Source organism: Rhinoderma darwinii, chromosome 1, assembly GCF_050947455.1.
Source record: "Rhinoderma darwinii isolate aRhiDar2 chromosome 1, aRhiDar2.hap1, whole genome shotgun sequence".
NCBI lineage: Eukaryota > Metazoa > Chordata > Amphibia > Anura > Rhinodermatidae > Rhinoderma > Rhinoderma darwinii.
In genome coordinates, this window is record NC_134687.1 from 551,743,129 (window position 1) to 551,764,177 (window position 21,049).

The 21,049-nt window shown below is 44.5% G+C and overlaps 1 protein-coding gene across 1 annotated transcript in view; it reads left to right on the forward strand.

Moving 5' to 3' along the window:
• BDP1 (BDP1 general transcription factor IIIB subunit) overlaps positions 1-21,049 on the forward strand; it is a 121,061-nt gene that overhangs the window by 44,412 nt on the left and 55,600 nt on the right. Inside the window, exons 12-17 of the mRNA XM_075847521.1 lie at positions 1,153-1,309; positions 3,853-3,985; positions 18,481-18,554; positions 18,627-18,762; positions 18,907-18,980; positions 20,795-21,026. Coding sequence (XP_075703636.1) covers positions 1,153-1,309; positions 3,853-3,985; positions 18,481-18,554; positions 18,627-18,762; positions 18,907-18,980; positions 20,795-21,026 — 806 coding nt within the window. The remainder of the gene's footprint in view (positions 1-1,152; positions 1,310-3,852; positions 3,986-18,480; positions 18,555-18,626; positions 18,763-18,906; positions 18,981-20,794; positions 21,027-21,049) is intronic.

Below are 21,049 nucleotides of genomic sequence, written 5' to 3' on the forward strand. Positions count from 1 at the left end.
GCACAGCTGTTAGACTAGATTAAATAGAAGAATAAAAATAAGCAGAGTATTTTGGCATTTAAATATCCAACTAATTGCAATTTGATAAATGTATGTGTTGTCGATGCTGGTCCTCTGCTAGGACCCCCACTTGAATAGGGCCCTACTGTAGTACCAGATGTGGCCCATGGATGAGAGCTGTGCTATGTCTGGTTAAGGTATGTAGATACAGTGCGTATACACAAACGTTTAAGACCTAGAACACGCAGGGAAATTTGGCCAAATATTTTCACTAAATGGTACTTTAATTTGGTGTGAATATTCGGCCAAATTGTCCGCTGTGGAAAACGGCAGCCAGAAAAAAATGCCCTATACGCACCTCTTTTTATAGCAATGCGTCCCTGCTCTTCCAGGTGCTCTGTGTCCAGGCAGTCTCCTGTGATGACGTTTCATCAAGTGGATCACCGGCTGCAGTGGTCATGTGATGAAACGCCATCATGGGAGACCGCCTGGGCACAGAGCAGCTGGAAGAGCAGGGACGTGTTGCTATGGTAACGGCAGGAGAGGTCAGTATAGGCTTTATTCTTTCAAAAACAAACTTCGTTGCGAATATGCAGCGTATTCTCAGCAAATTCCACAACGGCGTATGTTGAACTCCATGGGGAAATTCTGCCGCAAATCCGCAGCATAAATTAACATGTCCCGCAGGTCAATTTATGCATGTATTCTGTAAATAATTTTGACGCGTAGACAGCTGGATGCTAGAAACCGCATTCAGCACCCCAAACTTTGATGGTTGGTGCTCTTAGCCCCCACCAGTTTAACCCTTTTATGACCTGCATTAAGTCAGTTTAGAGACACCTAGTTTAAAGGGGTTGTACAGGATTAGAAAAACATGCCTGCTTTCTTAATAGAACAGTGTCACACCTGTCCACAGGTTGTGTGTGGTATTACAGCTCAACCTCATTAATTTAAATGGAGCTGAACTGCAATAACAAACGCAACCAATGTTTTTCTCATTTTCAACAATACCATTAACGAATTTTCATAACCAAGAATTTGGGTACTGTGCTGGTGACCTTAAAATGTAAAAATAATTCTTATTTACAAGATAGATGTACGCCACAGCCTTTGTGAGTGGAGATAAACTAATGTACAATATTTTTGTTTCAGACGGTGATATAACAGAAAATGCTGCACGTGTGTCTTGTAACGCTGGGGAGGCTGATCTCTCATGTCAGTCAGTTGCTCTACCATGTGAAGAGGAAACCTCATTAGTGCTCTTTACTGAAGAGAGTGACTACCAATCGGGCATTGATGATCTTTCTAGGTATATAAAATATTTACAGCTATTTGCATTCAAAATGTATAAAAAAAAATTCTGCCCAAAATTGGTTGTGTGACATCTTTAAAGGGAATGTGTTGCCAGAAAAACATGTTTTTTTTTAAAAAATTAAACATTTAGTGTGTGGGTGATTAAACATTGTTCAAATTTTTTTTTTTTTTTTGCACGAGTCCAGGTTATATTATAAATTATTTCTAATTTATAATACTACCCATTTTTGGTCACTAGATGGAGCTGTTCCCAATGTTGCAGCATTGCAACATTGGGTTAAAAGCCCTCGCTCTAGTGAGCTCTCAGCATCCCCCCCTCCTTTATCCTGGCTAGTGCCGGGATAAACGAGGGGTTTGAACGGTGTAACCTCCTACACTGTGTGTCGCCATTTTTTGAGCTAACCCACAGTGTAGTAGGTTTACATACAGTAGTAAACACACACAAACACGAACATACATTGAAATCTCTTACCTGCTCCTGCCGCCGCGGCTCCCTCCGGCCCGTCCGCTCCGTTTGCTGCCGCTGGTGCAAGTGCAGAAATCCGGAAGCCGCGACCGGAAGTAGTAATATTACTGTCCGGCCGCGACTTCCGGTCCACAGGAAAATGGCGCCGGACGGCGCCAATTTCGAATAGGACTGTGTGGGAGCGGCGCATGCGCAGTTCCCACACAGACGCCGTACACTGCAGTCAATGGGACGGGAGCCGTTCGCAGTCCCTATGGGACTGTGGCTGCCGTATTCCATGTCTGTATGTGTCGTTAATCGACACACACAGAAATGGAACAAAAAATGGCAGCCCCCATAGGGAAGAAAAAGTGTAAAAATAAGAAAAAGTAAAACACAAACACACAAATGAATATAAACGTTTTTAATAAAGCACTAACATCTTTAACATATAAAAAAATAATTTGTGATGACGCTGTTCCTTTAAGGGTGCAGTCACGAGCGGCAGATTTTATTGCAGAAAATTCTATGACTGAAAATCGGTTCAATCCATCTGAATGGAACTTGCAGAAACAACCACATTCAGTTAAAAAACTTTTAGTCCCAGAAATTTCTGTAACGAAATCTGTCGCGTGTAAATCCACGATTTAGGCTCTGTTCTGGTTGTATTAATACAGCCGGCACCGATTAGAAAGCTATAAAGGGGTTATCCGGGGACCAAAAATTGCATTCCGTTAATATTTGTATGTAAAAAGAAGTCCCTTACTAATGCACTTTTAATTTAAAATTCGGTAAGCAATCATGCAGTTCAAACCTGGAGAATTGTTCCCGGAAGTCCTGGAGCTTTTCTAATATTGGTGACACGAAGACATGGCCCCACGTGCCTCAGGGCTTGCATCCTCTGCTATTCGTGTCAACGTGTTATCACGCGCATGACCGCAAAGGGCTGTCACTTTGCCTATTGCTGGGGTCACCAAGCAGAGCATCAGCTAGCGTTTTGCTTGGGACTCCAGCAGAGCTCCCGACATCACTATCCATATTTGGTCAGTGACTTCAGGGGTTTCCGATCGCTGGAGTTCCAGAGCAGAGCATCAGCTGATGCTCTGCCCGGGGACTCTAGCACTGCTTGCAGAAATACCCAGCTCTCTAATAGTTACTTAAAGGCTATGTAAACCTTTTGAGAGGTTTTTTTAAAATAAATCAGTCAGTGTGATTAGTGTTACTTCTTAATTAGTTTTTAGTAAGAAAATAATTTTACTTTTGGAGATACGTCTGTTCTGTATTCTCTATATAGAACAGCTGTATCATTCGCTATGACCTGAATCCATCAGTCCCATGACACGCAGGATCCACCTGTAATCTATCACATTTAAGTTCATGACTAAGTGAAAAGCAAATGATACAGCTGTTCTGTATAGAGAATACAGTACAGCTGTATCTCCAAAAGTAAAATTAATTTAGTCTAAAAGCTAATTAAGAAATTACACTAATCACACTGACCTATTTATAAAAAAACAAAACAAAAGCCTCTCAAGGGTGTACATAGCCTTTAAGTGAATAAATGGATACTTTATTCACCAATCTGTGCAATGTTTCAGCCCTACTCTGAGGCATTTCTCAAGCAGTACATAGGTGTACAGGGTAAGTGTACACACAGTATCTAGTGCTCGTTATCTCTATTACATACAATTAGGAAAAATGTCCAAAAATAAGCTATAAAATTCAGAATCGGGACAGAATATACAATTATTTTAGATTTTTACAAAATTGTAATAAATTGCAATAAAAAATGTAGCTATTAATAATTTGCTGATTGGTATCAAAACACTCCTGCCACCTTTTCGAAGAGTACAAGCGCTATACATGGAGCATTTATTCTGCTGACAGCGCCTGAAGGGAGGGGGAGGGATTATGATTTTCCAGCGGCCTCCCTTGCTCTATTGGCCAGTTGCTAGAGCACCTTCATTAGAATAATTGAGAATTGCTTCAAGTTGGAGCTTTACTTTAACATAGGGGATATTGGTGAGTTTGACTAGAAAAGCATGAACTATGTTTCATAGCCTTTTACGAAGAATTGCTCTATTACTTTTTAGCATGCATGTCAGTCTAAGTGAGGGGAACGAAGCGGTTTCAGATGTGTCTCTGGTTGCCCCGAACTTCATGCTTGGTGAAACTGAACCCATGGACGTCGCCCAAGAAGAAACAAGCTCTTCTGCTTGTGATAAGGTATTCATTCATTCAATATTTCTTACTAAGTAATTACTGTTCAAGAACCAAATCTACTACGAGTGGATTAGAAAGAACTTGTCTCGATTTTTATTTTTTCTGGACCGGCGTGCGTAATGTGCCTGACCATAGAAGTCTAGTGAAAGTCAGTGTCTCATTATAATTATTGGGTAGTCTTCAGACTCCCTAATAAACAGTGACTGCATACACTAATCTTGCTAACCTGCACCCAAGTGAATTTAGAAGGCTTCCTGTCAACAAGCACCACCAGCTGTGGTGGCTAAGCTGGTCCTACACCTACTTGTTTGTGTGCAGACTAGCCTGGTCAACTTCTATGTCATAGCCATCAAATAGAGAGCAGGAATAACCACAAAAACACTATGTATACAAAATTATCTTTTAGTACATAATATATGAATCAAATATAATATAAACTATGGGAGAAAAAGGGTATGTTCACACGGCGGGGGTCCGTAACGGCTGAAATTACGGGGATGTTTCAGCCTGAAAACATCCCCGTAATTTCAGCCGCACCGGCATGTGCAGGCGCTTGAACGCCGCGTCAATTACGGCCGTAATTAGCGCTGCTATTCATTGGAGTCAATGAATAGCGGCTCCAATTACGGCCAAAGAAGTGACAGGTCACTTCTTCTACGCGGGCGTCCATTTACGCGCCGTCATTTGACAGCGGCGCGTAAATATACGCCTCGTGTGAACAGACAAACGTCTGCCCATTGCTTTCAATGGGCAGATGTTTGTCAGCGCTATTGAGGCGCTATTTTCGGGCGTAATTCGGGGCAAAAACGCCCGATTTACGTCCGTAAATAGGCCGTGTGAACATACCCAAAGACTACTGATGGGGCCACAGGGATGGACAAAGGGCCCAACCAACAGACAGGGAACCAATCAGAATAATGTATAAATGTGAATCAGATAAGAACCCAGAAAATACCAGTTATAACACGTCGGTGGCTCATACCTAATAAAATATATTAAATACGTAACCGAATTTGAATATAAATAGTAATGATGTACAAAAAAGTCCACTTGAATCAAGATCAGCCACGGTATCTGGCAATCCGAATTAAACCGTAACAAATAGTTGATATGTATAACACACTATAGCAGTGAATCCATAAGGTGGGTAGGTATGTAAACAAAAAGCAGCAAGGTTAAAGGACTTTACACTAGGAACAGTTAGGTGCAGAATTATTTGGACAGTGACACAATCTTCATGATTTGGGCTCTGCTGCCACCACATTGAATTTTAAATGAAACAACTGAGATGCAATTGAAGTGTAGACTTTCAGGTTTAATTCAAGGGGTTGAACAAAAATATCCTGTGAAACGTTTAGGAATTGCAGCCATTTTTCTACACAGCCTCCTCATATCAGGGGCTCAAAAGTAATTGGACAAATTAACATTACCAGAAATAAAATGGTTTTTTAAAAATACTTTGTAGAGAATTCTTGGCAGGCGATGACTGCCTGAAGTCTGGATCCCATGGACATCACCAAACGCTGCGTTTCCCCCTTTGTGATGCTTTGCCCGGCCTTTACTGCCACCGTCTTCAGTTGTTGCTTGTTTGTGGGTCTTTCTGCCTTAAGTTTTGTCTTAAGCAAGTGAAATGCAGCTCAATCGGGTTGAGAACCGGTGATTGACTTGGCCATTGTAGAATATTCCACTTCTTTACCTTCAAAAACTCCTGGGTTGCTTTCGCAGTATGTTTTGGTTCATTGCCCATCTGACTGTGAAGCGACGTCCAATCATCCTTGCTGCATTTGAATCTGAGAAATTATATCCCTGAACACTTCAGAAATCATCCGGCTGCTTCTGTCTTCAGTCACATCATCAATAAACACCAGTGACCCAGTGCCTATGGCAGCCATGCATGCCCATGCCATCACACTGCCTCCACCATGTTTTACAGAGGATGTGATGTGCCTTGGATCATGAGCCGTTCCAAGCCTTCTCCATACTTTCTTCCTCCCATCATTCTGATACAGGTTGATCTTAGTTTCATCTGTCCAAAGAATGCAGTTCCAGAACTTGGCTGGCTTCTTTAGATGTTGTTTGGCAAAGTCTAATCTGGCCTTTCTATTTTTGAGGCTGATTAATGGTTTACACCTTGTGGTGAACCCTCTGTATTTGCTCTCATGAAGTCTTCTCCTTATGGTAGACTTAGATACTGAAACACCTACTTCCGGGAGAGCGTTCTTTACTTGGATAGATGTTGTGGAGGGGTTTATCTTCACCATGGAAAGGATTCTGATATCATCCACCACTGTTGTCTTCCGTGGACGTCCAGGCCTTTTGCAGTCAACGAGATCGCCAGTGCGCTCTTCTCTCTGATGGATGATTTCATTTTCTTCAGCCTAACGATAGTCTGTGTAATGTCCGTGGCTGCGGGCTGTCAGCTCCAGCCTCCCGCTGACAGCCGCAGCCACGAGTCGTCAAGCGCTGGCCCCAGCCTGCTCCTCAGGAGACACCAGCGCTTGCATCCACTCACCTCCGCCGGAGCCTGCAGGGTGCGCGCGCACGCTCGCTCCCGCTCTTAAAGGGGCAGCGCGCGCACCGGACATCGTGAACAACCTTTGACCCGTGAGTCCAGCCCCCTAGTTCGATGCCTGAGCGTTGTTAGTTTTCCCAGTCTGTCTTGCAAATGGTCCCTTAGTGTTTCCCGTTCCTGTTGTTACTCGTACCTTGTTCCTGTTTCCCGTGCTTTGCCCTAGTATCTAGTCGTGCCACGTCCTGTGTCATCTGCCACGTCCAGAGGAATCTGCCACGTCCTGTCATCTGCCACGTCCGGAGGAATCCGCTACTTTCTGTGTCATCTGCCACGTCCTGTGTCATCTGCCACGTCCTGTGTCATCCGCCACGTCCGGAGGAATCCGCCACGTCCGGAGGAATCCGCCACGTCTGGCGCAACTTGCGGCTCCTGTGTCATCCGCCACGTTTGCCGCCATCTTCTGCACCCATCTCATCTGTGCCAGAGCTGCGGCCACCATCTGGACTATTAAGGTACCCTTGTGCGGGACATTGTATTTCTGGGGTCTCCTGTTGTTTGGCCAGCTGCCTCCCCGCTGCGGCGGTACGGCCTAGTGGGTCCACTAACCCGCTCCGTGACAGTACGCTCAGGCCATGGACCCCGCTGGTCAACCTGAGACGTTGACTACACAAGCCATGCTGGCTGAGATGGAGGATCTCCAGTCACGACAAGACCAGCTCCTCCTGTCGGTGAACGCCATAGCCCATCGGCTGCTTGCTCCGTCCACAGTCATCACCGCACCCGTTCCTGCGGTTCCGCCTGCTACACCTCCTGTCTGTACCGGTACCAACCCCCTGTGTTTCTTGCCGCTACCTCCACGCTATGACGGAGATCCGAGGTCCTGCAGGGGATTTTTGAATCAGTGCCTGATCCATTTCAGACTACATGCCAGGTCCTTCTGCTCGGATGACGTCCGGATCGCCTTTATCGCTGTCCTTACCGGCAAAGCCCTGGCATGGGCCAATCCTCTGTGGGAACATCAGGGACCTGAGACCCGGGACTTGCAGTGCTTCTTACGGACCTTCCGCTCGATCTTTGAGGAACCTGGGAGAGTTTCTTCGGCTGCTGCATCCTTGCTGACCCTACACCAGGGAGACCTCTCCGTGGGCGAGTATGCCATTCAGTTCCGTATCCTGGCTGCTGAATTGACCTGGAACAACGAGGCTTTGGTGGCTACATTCTTGCAGGGACCAAGGACGAGCTGGCTGCTCGCGATCTGCCTTCTACCCTGGACGATCTTATCCTACTCGCCTCCCGCGTCGACATGAGGATCCGGGAACGTTCCCAAGAGGTTCTCCGGGAGAGAGAACTTCCTAGGCTGGATTCTGCTGTCCCGCAATCCTCCTCAGTCATCCCACCAGAGTACCCGATGCAGCAGAGTAATTATGTTAAATTGTCTACCCAGGAGAAACAACACAGACGCACTTCTGGACTTTGTTTGTATTGCGGCCATGGAGGCCATATTGTGCGTCTGTTCCCCCAGAGGCCAGAGAGACCCCATTGCCTAGGATTGGTTGGAGAGAACACTAGGTGGAACAGAATCTAACAGAGGATTCGCTTCCAAACTGACTATTCCTGTGACCCTGGTATCCGGCGACAGGACGCATCAAGTCTCTGCCTATCTTGACTCTGGCTCTGCTGCAAATTTCATCCAGAAAGAGCTTGTGGATCATCTTCAGCTGCCCACAGTTCCCCTGGAGACATCTTTGGCTGTTGCCTCAGTTAATGGACTGCCTCTGCCTGATCCCATTATCTCTAAAACCAAGCCGTTGAAGCTCCAGGTTGGAGTACTTCACTCTGAATTTATTTCATTCCTTGTTTTGCCCAAGGCCATCAATCCTGTTCTGCTGGGCCTGCCTTGGCTTTGACTTCATGCCCCAGTCCTGGACTGGAATTCTGGAGAGGTTCTCCAATGGGGCTCCAAGTGCCATGGTCGTTGTCTGTTGCAGATCCATCCTGTCAAGCCTTCTCTGCCTCAGTCGCTGTCGGGACTGCCTCCCCATTTTGCTCAGTATTCAGATGTTTTCAGCAAAAAGGAGGCTGAGACGCTGCCTCCACATCGCACCTATGACTGCCCCATTGAACTGGTTCCTAATGCCTCTCTTCCCCGTGGACGGGTATATCCTCTCTCCTTGCCTGAGTCTCTATCCATGTCGGCCTATATAAAGGAGAATCTGGAGAGGGGTTTTATACGAAAATCTTCCTCCCCGGCCGGGGCTGGATTCTTCTTCGTTAAAATGAAGGATTGACTACAGGGGCCTCAACCTGATCACAGTCAAGAACAAATACCCGTTGCCACTCATCTCTGAGCTATTTGATCGCATACGAGGGGCCAAAAATTTTTATAAGCTAGACCTGCGTGGGGCTTACAATCTAGTCCGGATTTGCCGGGGTGACGAATGGAAGACGGCACTTAACACCCGGGACGGGCACTACGAATACCTGGTGATGCCCTTCGGACTGTGTAACGCTCCAGCAGTGTTTCAGGAGTTCGTTAACGATATCTTCCGAGATCTACTCTATGTCTGCGTTGTTTACCTCGATGATATTTTGATTTTCTCCCCAGATCAGACGACTCATCGGAGGCATTTTCATCAGGTTCTACTACGATTGAGGGAGAATCATTTATACACCAAGCTGGAGAAGTGCGTCTTTGAGAAGAGTTCTCTGCCCTTCCTGGGCTACATCATCTCGGGTCAAGGCCTCAAGATGGATCCTGAGAAAGTGAAGGCTGTCCTGGAGTGGCCACGTCCCCAAGGCTTAAGGGCCATACAGCGGTTCCTGGGATTCGCCAATTTCTACCGGCAGTTTATTCCTAACTTCTCTTCTCTGACGTCTCCCATCTCGACCTTTACCAAGAAGGGTGTGAACGCCAAAGTGTGGACTCCAGAGGTAGAGTCTGCATTTAATAGCCTGAAGAGTGCCTTCACTTCAGCCTCGATCCTCCATCATCCTGACGTATCTCGGCAGTTCTCACTGGAAGTGGACGCTTCCTCTGTCGGTGCAGGTGCACTTCTGTTCCAGAGGAGCTCCAAAGGAAAGGCTGTAGTATGTGGCTACTACTCTAGACCGGCCTACCTTCTGCTCCTCGTCTGGCAAGTCTCTTCATCCAGCACATCTTCCGCTTGCATGGCTTGCCTCTTCACATTGTGTCCGACCGGGGGGTTCAGTTTACCTCTAAGTTCTGGAGAGCCTTCTGTAAACTCCTGGATGTGAGATTGGACTTTTCCTCTGCCTATCACCCCCAGTCCAATGGGCAAGTTGAGAGGATCAACCAGATCATGGAAAATTATCTCCGCCATTTCATCTCTTCACAGCACGATAACTGGGTACAGCTTCTACCATGGGCCGAATTTTCTTACAACAACCACACAAGTGAGTCCACCACTTCCTCTCCGTTTCGCATCGTCTACAGTCAACATCCCAGAGTCCCTCTTCCTGTGTCGACTTCATCCCAGGTTCCCGCTGCTGACTCTGCATATGGGGACTTCCTGCAAATCTGGCAACAGACCCGGTCCTCTATTTTGCTGGCAGTAGATCGCATGAAGCGAAAGGCAGATACTAAGAGAAGAGAGCCGCCTCAGTATCTTCCGGGGACTAAAGTCTGGCTGTCCTCTCGGAACATTCTCTTGAAGATGCCCTCATACAAGTTTGCTCCCAGGTTCCTTGGACCATTCGAGGTCCTGCAGCAGATCAACCCTGTCGCCTACAAGCTTCGGCTGCCTCCTACCCTCAGGATTCCCAACTCCTTCCACTTCTCCCTCCTGAAGCCTGTGATCCTAAACCGCTATTCCAAGACTCCCAGCCCTGCGGTTGCTCCCAGCGGCTCCTCTGACATCTTTGAGGTAAAGTAGATCTTGGACACCAAGAGAGTGAAAGGAAAGACCTTGTATTTGGTGGATTGGAGGGGGTTTGGTCCCGAAGAGAGGTCCTGGGAGCCAGAGGAGAACCTCAATGCCCCTACTCTTCTAAAGAAGTTTCCCTCTCGTTCCGGTCCCAAGAAGAGGGGGCGTAAGAGGGGGGATACTGTAATGTCCGTGGCTGCGGGCTGTCAGCTCCAGCCTCCCGCTGACAGCCGCAGCCACTAGTCGGCAAGCGCTGGCCCCAGCCTCCTCCTCAGGAGACGCCAGCGCTTGCATCCCGCAGGGAGCGCGCGCACCGGACATCGTGAACAACCTTTGACCCGTGAGTACCCTGGGCTATAAGAGGGGTCCAGCCCCCTAGTTCGATGCCTGAGCGTTGTTAGTTTTCCCAGTCTGTCTTGCAAATGGTCCCTTAGTGTTTCCCGTTCCTGTTGTTACCCGTACCTTGTTCCTGTTTCCCGTGCTTTGCCCTAGTATCTAGTCGTGCCACGTCCTGTGTCATCTGCCACGTCCGGAGGAATCTGCCACGTCCTGTGTCATCTGCCACGTCCGGAGGAATCCGCTACTTTCTGTGTCATCTGCCACGTCCGGAGGAACGTCTGGCGCAACTTGCGGCTCCTGTTTCATCCGCCACGTTTGGCGCCATCTGCTGCACCCATCTCATCTGTGCCAGAGCTGCGGCCACCATCTGGACTATTCAGGTACCCTTGTGCGGGACATTGTATTTCTGGGGTCTCCTGTTGTTTGGCCAGCTGCCTCCCCGCTGCGGCGGTACGGTCTAGTGGGATCACTAACCCGCTCCGTTACAGTCTGTTTCACTTGCATTGAGCTCCTTTGACCTCATGTTGTGGGTTCACAGCAACAGCTTCCAAATGCAAATGCCACACCTGGAATCAACTCCAGGCCTTTTACCTGCTTAATTGATAGATTAACAAGGGAATAGCCCATGCATACCCTTAAATAGCTTTTGAGATAATTGTCCAATTACCTTTGGTCCCTTGAAAAAGAGGCAGCTACATATTAACCCCTTCCCGCTCCTTGACGTACTATTACGTCATGGCAGCTGTATCGTTCGCGCTCCATGCCGTAATAGTACGTCTCGGGAGTAACGGCCGTTTCGGCCGTCCTCCCGACACATACAGGAGCTGTGACGCTGCTGTCTTGTTCAGCAGCTGTCACAGCTCCTACAGCGGGGACCGATCGCTGTGTCCCCGCTGATTAACCCCTTAAAAGCCGCGTTCTATAGAGATCGCGGCTTTTTAGGGGTTAAGCTGCCATCGCCGGCCTGCTACGCGATAGCGGCCGGCGATGGTGACTATGGCAACCGGACACCAAACAATGGCGTCCGGCTATGCCATAGACGGAAGCCTAGTGGGTCCTGACAACGTCAGGACCCACTATGCTTGCTGTCAGTGAGTAGCTGACAGTTCTAATACACTGCACTACGCATGTAGTGCAGTGTATTAGAATAGCGATCAGGGCCTCCTGCCCTCATGTCCCCTAGTGGGACAAAGTAATAAAGTAAAAAAAAAGTTAAAAAAAGATGTGTAAAAATAAGAAAATAAAAGTTTTAAAAGTAATAAAAGTAAAAGTCCCACTTTTTCCCTTATCAGGCCTTTATTATTAATAAAAATATATAAACAAACAAATAAACTATACATAATTGGTATCGCCGCGTCCGTAACGGCCTGAACTACAAAATTATTTTGTTATTTATCCCGCACGTTGAACGCCGTAAAAAAAAATATTAATAAACCGTACCACAATCACAATTGTTTGGTCACTTCACCTCCCAAAAAATGGAATAAAAAGAGATCAAAAAGTCGCATGTACCTAAAAATGGTACTGATGGAAACTACAGTTCGTTACGCAAAAAATAAGTCCTCGCACGGCTTTATTGATTGAAAAATAAAAACGTTATGGCTCTTAGAATAAGGTAACACAAAAAGTGAATGATTGTTTACAAAACGTATTTTATTGTGCAAACGCCATAAGACATAAAAAAAAACTATAAACATCTGGTATCGCCGTGATCGTATCGCCCCGCAGAATAAAGTTAATATATCATTTATAGCGCACGGTGAACGCTGTAAAAAAAAAAGTATACAAAAACAATAGTAGAATTGCTGTTTATTAGTCACCACGCCACCTAAAAATGGAATAAAAACTGATCAAAAAGCCGCATGCACCCCATGAAAACTACAATGGATTCCTCAAGGGGTCTAGTTTCCAAATTGGGGTCACTTTTGGGGGGTTTCCAATGTTTTGGCACCACAAGACTTCTTCAAACCGGACATGGTGCCTAATAAAAAAGAGGGCTCAAAATCCGCTAGGTGCTCCTTTGCTTCGGAGGCCGGTGCTTCAGTCCGTTACCGCCCGAGGGCCACATGTGGGATATTTCTCTAAACTGCAGAATCTGGGCAATAAGTATTGAGTTGCGTTTCTCTGATAAATCCTTTTGTGTTATAAAAAAAATGGTATAAAAAGAGTAAATGTCACCTCTACTTTGCTCTAAATTCCTGTGAAACACCTAAAGGGTTCATAAACTTTCTAAATGCTGTTGTGAATACTTTGAGGGGTCTAGTTTCTAAAATGGGGTGTTTGATAGGGGTTTCTAATATATGGGCCCCTCAAAGCAACTTCAGAAATGAACTGGAACCTAAAAAAATAAATAAATGAGGCAATACTTCGCTTCTTACATTATACTGATAATGAGCCGTGCCCACTCCGAGATGACCCCAGTTTTGACCGTTTGTATAAACGGAGACCCCTATTAGACCGTTCCAGTGCCCGGTTTTCCCAAGCATACACCCCCGAGAAGTGTATTTCTATTGATGAGTCCCTGGTACATTTTAAAGGGAGGGTTCAATTCCGCCAGTACCTGCCAGGTAAGAGGGCAAGGTATGGCGTGAAGATGTATAAGCTGCGAGAGTGCATCAGGGTATACCTACAGGTTTAGGATATATGAAGGAAAGGCCACCCCCAAACCAGACTGCATCCTGGACTACAATAGGTACATGGGAGGGATGGACTTGTCAAATCAAGTCCTGAAGCCCTACAGCGCCATGCGGTGTGGTATAAGAAGCTGGCCGGGCACATCATACAGATGGCTTTGTACAATGCGTATGTGCTACGTCGATGTGCAGGCCAGAGGGGAACTTTCCTGGAATTTCAAGATCTAATCTTTAGGGACCAGGAAGGGGGGGCGCATCGTACCAGGGCAACACTTTCCAGGAGAAGGTCCCCAAACCGGTGGAAAGGGAAAGAGTCAAAAGAGGTGCAGAGTCTGCTATAAGAGGGGGATAAGGAAGAACACAATATACCAATGTGACACGTGTCCCGAAAAACCAGGGCTCTGTATAAAAGATTGTTTTAAAATGTATCATACATCCCTTGATTTTCAATTTACCCTGATGCACTCCGCACAGCTTACCCCCCTCATCTTTCCCTTCTGAGCCCTGCCGTATGCCCAGGCAGCTGATAACAGCCACATGTAGGGTATTGTCGTACCCAGGAGAACCCACATTACAATTTAAGGGGTGTATATCTCCGGTGGCGCATGCTGGGCACACTATATTGGACACTGAAATGGCATATACATATATAAAATTGCAAATCTCACACTGCACCATCTGCTGCGCATTATCTTTTACACAGTACCTGTGGGGTCAAAATGCTCACTACACCTCTAGATGAATGTCTTAAGGGGTGTAGTTTTTAAAATGGGGTCACTTCTCGGGGGTTTCAACTGTACTGGTACCTCAGGGGCTTCTGCACACATGACTTAGCACCAGAAAAGCTCCAGTAGGCCAAATGGTGGTCCTTTCCTTCTGAGCCCTCCCATGGGCCCAAAGGGCAGTTTATCACCACAAATGGGGTATTGCCGCACTAAGGACAAATTGGGCAACAAAATGGGGTATGTTGTTCCTTGTGAAAATAAGAAATTTTGATCACAAATGACATCTTATTGGAAAAAATATCATTTTTTTCATTTCACAGCCCAATTCAAATAGGTGCTGTGAAAAAAATGTGCGGTCAAAATGATAACAAAAACCATAAATAAATTCCTTGAGGGGTGTAGTTTCCAAAATGGGGTCACTTCTGGTGGGTTTCCATTGCTTTGATACCTCTGGGGCTCTGCAAATGCAACATGGCACCCGAAAACCAATCCAGCAAAATCTGGACTCCAACAAACACATAGCGCTCCTTTCCGTCTGAGCCCTCCCATGGGCCCAAACGGCAGTTTATCACCACAAATGGGGTATTGCCGCACTAAGGACAAATTGGGCAACAAAATGGGGTATGTTGTTCCCTGTGAAAATAAGAAATTTTGATCAAAAATGACATCTTATTGGAAAAAATATAATTTTTTTCATTTCACAGCCCAATTCAAATAGGTGCTGTGAAAAACCTGTGCGGTCAAAATGATAACAAAAACCATAAATGAATTCCTTGAGGGGTGTAGTTTCCAAAATGGGGTCACTTCTGGTGGGTTTCCATTGCTTTGATACCTCTGGGGCTCTGCAAATGCGACATGGCACCCGAAAACCAATCCAGCAAAATCTGGACTCCAACAAACACATAGCGCTCCTTTCCTTCTGAGCCCTCCCATGGGCCCAAACGGCAGTTTATCACCACAAATGGGGTATTGCCGCACTAAGGACAAATTGGGCAACAAAATGGGGTATGTTGTTCCCTGTGAAAATAAGAAAATTTGATCAAAAATGACATCTTATTGGAAAAAATATCATTTTTTTCATTTCACAGCCCAATTCAAATAGGTGCTGTGAAAAAACTGTGCGGTCAAAATGATAACAAAAACCATAAATGAATTCCTTGAGGGGTGTAATTTCCAAAATGGGGTCACTTCTGGTGGGTTTCCATTGTTTTGATACCTCAACGCCTCTTCAAACCTGGCATGCTGCCTAAAATATATTCTAATAAAAAAGAGGCCTCAAAATGCACTAGGTGCTTCTTTGCTTCTAGGGCTTGTGTTTTAGTCCACGAGCGCAGTAGGGCCACATGTGGGACATTTCTAAAAACTGCAGAATCTGGACAATACATATTTAGTAGTGTTTCTCTGGTAAAACCTTCTCTGTTACTAAAAAAAAATTTAATAAAATTGAAATTCAGCAGAAAAAATGAAATTTGCAAATTTAATTTCCACTTTGCTTTAATTCCTGTGAAATGCCTGAAGGGTTAAAAAACTTTCTATATGCTGTTTTGAATACTTTGAGGGGTCTAGTTTTTAAAATGGGGTGTTTTATGGGGGTTTCTAACACATAGTCCCCTCAAATCCACTTCAGAACTGAACTGGCACCTTCAAAAAAAGGCTTTTGAAATTTTCTTAAGAATATGAGAAATTGCTGTTTATGTTCTAAACCTTGTAACGTCCAAGAAAAATAAAAGAATGTTCAAAAAACGATGCCAATCAAAAGTAGACATATGGGAAATGTGAACTAGTAACTATTTTGGGTGGTCTAACCGTCTGTTTTTCAAGCAGATGCATTTAAATTCTGAAAAATGCTATTTTTTGTAAATTTTCTCAAAATTTTGCAATTTTTCACAAATAAAGACTGAATATATCGACCAAATTTTACCACGAACATGAAGCCCAAAGTGTCACGAGAAAACAATCTCAGAATCGCTTGGATAGGTTTAAGCATTCCGACGTTATTACCACATAAAGTGAAATATGTCAGATTTGAAAAATGGGCTCTGAGCCTTAAGGCCCAAACTAGGCTGCGTCCTTAAGGGGTTAAAGAGCTGTAATTCCTAAACCCTTCCTCAAATTAGGATGTGAATACCCTCAAATTAAAGCGGAGAGCCTGCACTTTGAGCCCATATTGATTATATAAAAAGAAACAATTGTGCCTGAGGCACACTGAAAGCCAATTTCCCAAATGCTGGTTTGTGTAGTTAAAAAATAACTTTTATTTATTTTTGCCGCTAAGAATGTCCATGTGGACATAAACAATGAACACGAACAGTTAAAAGTTGTAGCCAGAGTTGCTTTAAAACACGCTATGATTGAACTCTATCTGCATATGGTGCCAGACAGAGCACGGAGTACCAGAATTTATCAAGTGACAAGTCAGCAGCTGCAGACTACCGGGGTAACCTTGACAAAAAACTTTTGCAAGAAGAAGCCAAATGGATCCATAGGCTTGGATCCCTAAGCCCCAATGGACTAAATGAGGGCTTCACTTTTGTAGCCTTTCTATAGTCCTTTCGCCTTATGTCGACTGACAACGTCAGATATACGACTATCACTATACAATATCAATTGCTATATAGCTTCTATGACTATTTACATCTCTATCCAAAACGATAAGATATCTCTGTACATCTAATTTATGTGTTGAATATGTCCTTTTGGACTACGCGTCTTCCCCCTTCTCTTTTCCCCAAGTGAACCAACATTCCGGACTTATGTAGGCACTGGATCTAATACAAGCACTGGACATAAAACTCGATACAATAATTCATAGTGTGGACAATATACATTCACATGGGAATACGTACCTTATTCCTATTTGATCTCTTGTTGTTGCATCTTCCAGGTGCCCATTCAGAGATCTATAGGCCCTAGCCGAGTCTAACTGTGAGAATTATGGACTGATCATTGTACATTCAGTCCCTCACTACAATTTTGTTTAAGTCCTTTTACGATCGTAATGCGCATGTCCGCTCTTAGTATTTTCATTGAAGTTTCCACGAGCCAAGACAACCCCATAAATGTCAAAACTGACTAAGTCTAACGTAGCGAGATATACGCATGCGCCGACAAGTGAATTAAATGAGTAATAAAACTGACTATGTCCAGCCGCGATGTTTATGCCCATGCGTATCGGGCGCATCACAATTGGTCGTACATTTTCTCTCACTTTGGCTATCTTACATGTCAATCATGCTGTATGGAAGCTTGTCTTTTGCATACCCTAGGCTGGTCCAGTCATGCGCACTGGTCACAACTATTTTAAACGTGAAAATCGGCTAAGACCAGCCAGATGCAACATGCGCATGCGCTGCTGATCGAAACAAAATCTCCTGACAAATCCGAAAAATGACTAAGTCCAACTTTGACTCCAGTGCCCATGCGCAACTAGCGAACTCCAATTGGCCATCACATACGGCCCCCACATTGGTTAACACTTATGCCAATCTGGGGATATGGAGGCTCGACCTCAAAATAGAGTTCCTATTGGTTCCGACACAGGTGAACCCTGTGCTTTGAAAATTGAAGTCTTTAAAGGAAGCAACAATATGTACGCGCGCTCACTAGCCCCGTTTTGATCCCCTGAAGACGCTGTGTTGACAGCGAAACATGTCGGGGGGGCTAAATCAATCATTTTAAACAGCCTGGCTTGACTGGCAATCCCAGCACGCATATTATTTTGAATCTAACTTCAAACTTGACATAGCTCGGTAGTCTGCAGCTGCTGACTTGTCACTTGATAAATTCTGGTACTCCGTGCTCTGTCTGGCACCATATGCAGATAGAGTTCAATCATAGCGTGTGCTAAAGCAACTCTGGCTACAACTTTTAACTGTTTGTGTTCATTGTTTATGTCCACATGGACATTCTTAGCGGCAAAAATAAATAAAAGTTATTTTTTAACTACACAAACCAGCATTTGGGAAATTGGCTTTCAGTGTGCCTCAGGCACAATTGTTTCTTTTTGTATTCACTATATGCCTACCACCTGCTGGGGTCTCTTTCAGTATCTATGCATATTGATTATATAACTGTATATTCAATATGTTTTGGTAAAGCGCTAAAATGCCAAAACTTGTCACTGTCCAAATAATTCTGGACCGAACTGTATATCTAGTCATAGTCATAGAAAAATGTAAAAAGCATAATGGCTATAGATACAGCAGCCTATACAAAATATGGGGAACAATAGAGGTCTGAGAAACAATAGCCAGAAGCTGAAGTTACAACAAGGGATTACCTTTTGATATACTGCGAGGTCCTGTCCAAAAGATACCTCGACGAGCGTTTTGTTGACCTGCAACTTTGTCACCTTCTACGTCATTGCTGACTAGCAGAAAGAATGATAATGCTTACTTTTTTGCAGAGTGATCTTTTTGATAAAGCGTTAGACGTGGGAAGTGGACAACCCGATGAAAAAGGTTCTGATTCCATGGATAAGTAAGTGAGAGCTCAAAATCAAATTTTAAGAAAACTCAAAAAAATTGGTGTTCTTAAATCTTTTATTTTCAGACAAAAGGCGTCTCAAGGCCACAGAGCACCACCTGCTCCAAACTTATCCAGGACTTCTGAAAAGATGTCCACTGAAGATCAAAGTGATATAGGACACCAGGCTGATCTTAGAAATGATACAGATGATGTTAGGAAGGTACATTACACTATTATTCGGCTGCTGCAGTATATTGTTTTACAGAATTTAGTTGTTGTTTTTTTTTTAGATACTGTAAGACTTTGTAAAAAGTCTTGCAATACTAATCTTCTGATACAATCTATTTTCATTTGCTTTTTTTAGAGTGTTGATAAGAAAATACTTCTGGAAGAATGCTTGACTGTGGACCAACCGAGGCAAACAGGCGAAATAGCAAAGTAAAGGCAAAAAAAATACACAAATTTATGTGTTTTTATGAAAAATTCAGAAAAGTACGTGTATGTGTCTGAATGCTTACCGGATGTTGCCAGCATAGCTCTGCTGAGAAGCTATTTTTCATGGTTACCCAGCTCTGTGCTGCACTTCCATTTCGATGCTGGCAAGACTTGCTGTGGGTGGAATTATCATGTAAAGGGCTACAGTTTCCATGATTCCTCTCACAGACATTGCCTCTATTTTCTGTTACCTACGATGGCCCTCTATTACAAGGTGTAAAGTAGTGCTGTAAGTACTCAGTCTTTACACAAGCAACACAGGCTCTGCTACTGACACTGCACGATCTGCTGCCCAGCCTGTGAAATACAACAGAGGAAGGGGGGGGGGGGGAAGCCGAGGAGATGAGTGATGTGTTCTGTGGCTTTTCATTCTGGGGAGAGAGAGAGAACCACTCGTTCAGAATACGAAACCTCGCACAAGCAGGAGATAAACACCAGGAGCGTTGTCATGGGACTGAATGTGAGACTGATTTGGAGACCTCTCCCCTACAGGCAGCACATTAATAAGTGATAGATCTTCCTACATGTAAACAATCTGCACATAATATTTAAAAACTGGATAACCCTTAAAACATTAAAAAGCCCTTTAAAGGGGATATCCGGGGACCAAAAATGTCAAAAAGTGCTTTGTATTCATATTTTTATGTAAAAAGAAGTCACTTACTAATTTACTTTCATTAAAAATTTGGTACTAAATGGTGCCGTGAATTGTTCCCGGAAGTCCTGTAGCTCGCGTCCCACGTGACTGAGGGTTTGCTTCCTGAGCTGTTTGTGTCGGCGTGTTATCAATGGCATGACCGCAATGGGCTGTCACGGTGCCTATTGCTGGAGTCCCCGAGCAAAGCATCAGATAGCGCTTTACTTGGTACTCCATCACTGCTCCCGACATTTGGTCAGTGACTTCAGGGGTTTCCTATAGCTGGAGTTCCCGTGCAGAGTATCAGCTGATGCTCTGCCTGGGGACTCCAGCATTGCTGCCAACGTCACTGTCCATATATGGACAGTGACATCGGCAGCAGTATGACGTCGGCTCGGGGACTTTAGCAATAGGACAGCCCCTTGCAGTCATGCCATTGATCACACGAGCAGCACAGGAAGCAAGTCCTCAGTTATGTGGGGCCGTGTCGGCAGGTCATCGATATTCGAAAAGCTAGAGGACTTCAGGGAATAATTCACCGGCTTTGAACGGCACCATTTGGTACAGATTTTTTTTTTTTTTTTTTAATGAAAGTATATTAGTAAGTGACTACCTTTTACATAAAAATATGAATGCAAAGCAATTTTAGAAATTTTTGGTCCCCGGATAACCCCTTTAAGTCTTAGGCTAAGAAATTCTACTTCCCTGAGCTATTCTATGTGGCTGACAACAGTTATTCAATAGTTTGTGTTACAATCTGAAAGAAAAAAATCGTACTATCGGTGTGCACTCACATGTGGCGTATTTATATTGTATTTGCACATTGTAAAAAATACACTGCAGAAAATTACTATGTATGCCTATGGGTAAAATATTCTGCAACGCAGGCAGATTTCTCTAGTTCTTGTGTTGCAGAATATTTTCCTCATACAATGCAAGTATGCCACATGTGAGCACAGTCCTTACTCAAGTGAGCGGAATAATTGTTTTTTAGTAACTGGAAACACTGTTTTTTATTTTTTATTTTTTACTTTTTATTTTTAATTATCCATACTGGCATTATATATCTGGTACTAAAACACGACTTTGTCTAATTTACTATTGATTTATTTGATAACAGTGCTGAGGATTTATCTACTCCACATAATGGACAAATGGAGTCCTCTGTAAAGCCTGTGTTGTTGCGGAAAGGAAGGTTGCAGAGGCCTAAGCCTAACTTGCCAGTAAGGACATCAACCAGAACGGAAAAACTTGATGAAACGAAAGCTACAGACGTCCACATGGAAGGAACTGTGAAATGCACTGATGTCTCTGATGTACTCACACAGAACCAGAAAGAAGACACTGGAAATGTAAGAAATCCTAATGAAAATAA